Source organism: Micromesistius poutassou (assembly GCF_964030765.1).
Source record: "Micromesistius poutassou genome assembly, chromosome: 2".
Lineage (NCBI taxonomy): Eukaryota > Metazoa > Chordata > Actinopteri > Gadiformes > Gadidae > Micromesistius > Micromesistius poutassou.
The window spans coordinates 1027307-1031087 of record NC_140272.1 but is presented as its reverse complement, the minus strand read 5'-3'; the positions used below and the strand labels follow the sequence as shown (position 1 = coordinate 1031087).

At 45.0% G+C, this 3781-nt stretch overlaps 1 protein-coding gene across 1 annotated transcript in view; it reads left to right on the top strand.

Annotated features, from left to right (window-relative positions):
- Positions 1–760: 760 nt before the first annotated feature.
- The window catches only part of oxtra (oxytocin receptor a), a gene marked incomplete at both ends in the record, with an annotated part of 6001 nt that continues 2980 nt past the window's right edge, over positions 761–3781 (top strand). The window contains one exon of the mRNA XM_084464028.1: positions 761–1688. Coding sequence (XP_084320154.1) covers positions 761–1688 — 928 coding nt within the window. The remainder of the gene's footprint in view (positions 1689–3781) is intronic.

Sequence of the window (3781 nt, the reverse complement as noted above, 5' to 3'; positions counted from 1 at the left end):
CAACCACAGAAAAAATAGGAAGAAAGTCATGACAGACGAGCCCAGATCTTTTTGACTCAATGATTTGGGAAATTATTATGAAATATATTAAAAGATTCCATTTCAGTTTGGCCACTGTTGTGTTTGTGTGTGAGCTGGTTTTGTACTTAGGCACCACTGCTGTTCTTTCCCATGCTGGGTTGAACTTCTACCTTCCAAGTTGAGGTGCGTGAACGGGTGCACGCGGACACCGTGTGGTGATGGTGGGTATGGCTGTATGTATCCGTCTCATCCGGCACACATATACGAGAGTTGCGCTCACTGAGTTGCCATTCCGAGAGTTACCAGTGATGAATGCTGAGGGGCTTCCGTTTTTTGAAGAAAATATTTCGGAAACAGCCGTTTTTTCGATTGTCGATTCCACTTACTTGAGAGAAAAAAAAAGCTAAATGCATTCTGCCTTTGCTTTTTGTTGCTTGTGATTTGCTCTTCTGTTTTCTGTAGAATAGTGCATTCACAGTCATGCAAGCTGCTGCTTTATTATAGTTTACTCAACCTAAAAAAACAAGTTTGTACTTTTTTTTACAACAACCTGTTAACTGATGAAGAAACGAATGGCACGACCCCTTCTGCGACACGTTCACATTGAAACCAATTGAGATCTGCACCAGTGTAATATTACCCTCTCTGGTCCGCAACTCGTCTGGATGATCTCTGCAGCGACCGCATGACTCCAGGAGCCTGACGCACCGGCGGACCCAGCGGACACGCACACGACACCATGGAAATAACATCAAATGATAGTGACTTCTGGCAATTCAACGAATCGTGGCGGAACTCCAGCCTCGGCCATGTGGCCCCTAAGTTAAACCAAACAAACCCTTTGAAGCGGAACGAAGAGGTGGCCAAGGTGGAGGTGACCGTGCTCGCCCTGGTGCTCCTGCTGGCACTGATCGGGAACCTGTGCGTCCTGCTGGCCATCCACACCACCAAGCACAGCAAGTCGCGCATGTACTACTTCATGAAGCACCTCAGCATCGCCGACCTGGTGGTCGCGATCTTCCAAGTTCTCCCTCAACTCATCTGGGACATTACTTTCCGCTTCTACGGACCTGACATTCTGTGCAGACTGGTGAAGTACTTCCAGGTGGTCGGGATGTTCGCGTCCACCTACATGTTAGTGTTGATGTCCATCGACAGGTGCCTGGCCATCTGTCAGCCCCTTCGCTCTTTGCACCGGAGGAAAGACCGTTTTTATGTCATCCTGTCCTGGTTGCTGAGCCTCTTTTTCAGCGCGCCACAGATGTTCATCTTCTCCCTGAGGGAGGTAGGGAGCGAGGGTTCGGGCGTGTATGACTGCTGGGGGGACTTCGTGCAGCCGTGGGGAGCCAAGGCGTACATCACGTGGATCAGTCTCACCATCTATATAATTCCGGTGACCGTACTAAGTATCTGCTATGGATTAATAAGTTTTAAAATATGGCAAAACTTTAGGCTTAAAACTAAGCGAGACCACAGCATTAACCTCACGCCCCGGATCTCCAAGGCGAACGCCATCTCCCGGGTGAGCAGCGTTAAGCTCATCTCCAAGGCGAAGATCACCACGGTCAAAATGACCTTTGTGATCGTGCTGGCTTATATCGTGTGTTGGACCCCGTTTTTCTCCGTTCAGATGTGGTCTGCGTGGGATCCAGCAGCGCCCAGAGAGGGTAAGTTTAATTCAATCAAACTACCCCATGTGTGCACCTTAGATGATACCAATGGACATTTTAATTAACACCATCTTATCTGTGGGGGTTCCCGCGAACCACGTTCACCCAACGTCTCAGTTTGGGTTCGTCTGCATGAATGGCACTGGAGATGGGTCGTGCGTCATGCATTGCTTTACGCACGGGATTACGCAAGGATTCCGCCTACACATATGGGAACGGTTGTTATTTATTCAAGGCTTAATCAATAAAACCCATTATGCTGCTCAGTGTACACACATAAATAAAGACATTTTGTACAATATCATCACTTTGGTCACGTGTTGCTCTATATGAGATTCCAGTCTTGGAACCGTCGAGGTCGTGCATGCTCATTTGCATTGGTCTACGTATGCAATTCAGTGGATGACAAAAGCGTAGGAATATAAATTTTTTAATGTTCTGACTGGGCAATTAACCGCTTCACTTAATTCATGATTCAAGAGCGTTGCCTTTAAAATAATTTGATATAAAATAAATTGTGCTATATTGACAAAACAAAATAGTAATTTGACACATTATTACAAATTTAAATGCAACATGATGCACATATCTAACGGTTTTTGCGTTTTTTTCACAACGAGGTATTTCCCATGTCGAAATTACGTCACGCCAGGCAGTATTGTACGCACGGGGCCTTGGCCACGCCCTAAATTAATCCGGTTTTGGGGGCCAACACGCCTGATGATTGATGATTCTTGATGACTCTTGATTAAGATTAAGTAACTGCTATTTCTTCCATTGAAGGTATTTCTGAGTAATTGGATTGTCACCTTTCCAGCTACAGATATATATTGTACCATCTCATGGCTACATGGGGGGGCTACTATTGGCCGCCCGATATACCCATGTTGAATGTAAAAAAACACACACAAGTGCATACGATAAGGCTCACGAGTGCAAGGTTCCCCTTGAATGTTCTGTTTTGTTATCTGCTTCCAACAATATACCGCAGCCAGGTTTCCTGTGTGGACAAAAAGGGCTCAACTCTCCGAAGGCTTTCACTTCCAACCAAGATTGAGTTAATGTATTCATGGCGCAGGAAATAACAGCAAGAAAATGGGTTCCACCACATTGAGTTTTCAATCCAATTATTTTCTCCGTTATTTAAAATAAGAAGGGAGAGCGTGCAGTGCAACACGTGGACCGTGAAGACGGCCCGCCCCCGCGGTGTGTTTGTGTACAGTAGTGGATAGGCCGAGTGTCACCTGCTGCTCAGAGATAAAGTCACCATTTGGTTCCTTCTCAGAACAGAGGGACTTTAACCTTAATCTTTATTAGGCTGCCTGACACTTTGCTTTCCATTAGAATACACCGTACAATTCTTAAATTTCCTTTTAAATATCAAGCCACCCTACCATAGGAGTTCTTAACACTTGATTGTTTTTAACTGTTTCCACAATGTAATTTGAATTAAACATACTGTCAAGCATCTATTCCGAGATATTAGAAAGAGAATGCTAAAATGATAACAGTACACAGTAGTTCATAAACATAAATCATATGTAAACTATGTGGTGGTTTAAGCCTTCTTTCAATTCACCAAAAACAAACAGCTTAACTGCTCGCCCACATCTTGTCTCTAGAGGCTACAGCCGCCTCCTTTTGCTATTGATTTGCATTAACAACATTGATACTGGCCTCTGGAGCAATGCTTATCTCTCTCTCTCTCTCTCTCTCTCTCTCTCTCTCTCTCTCTCTCTCTCTCTCTCTCTCTCTCTCTCTCATCTCTCTCTCTCTCTCTCTCTCTCTCTCTCTCTCTCTCTCTCTCTCTCTCTCTCTCTCTCTCTCTCTCTCTCTCTCTCTCACACACACACACACAGAAAAACATGCACACACGTATTCACACACAAATTTTCCCTCCCCTCCTGCCTTGTTACATCCTGTAGCACACAAACATACAAGGAAATACTGTGCATTATATTAAATTGAGTTGGCAGCAAGCTGTAATTAAACAAGCCCTCTCTCTCGCGCTCTCTCTCTCTCTCTCTCTCTCTCTCTCTCTCTCTCTCTCTCTCTCTCTCTCTCTCTCTCTCTCTCTCTCTCTCTCTCTC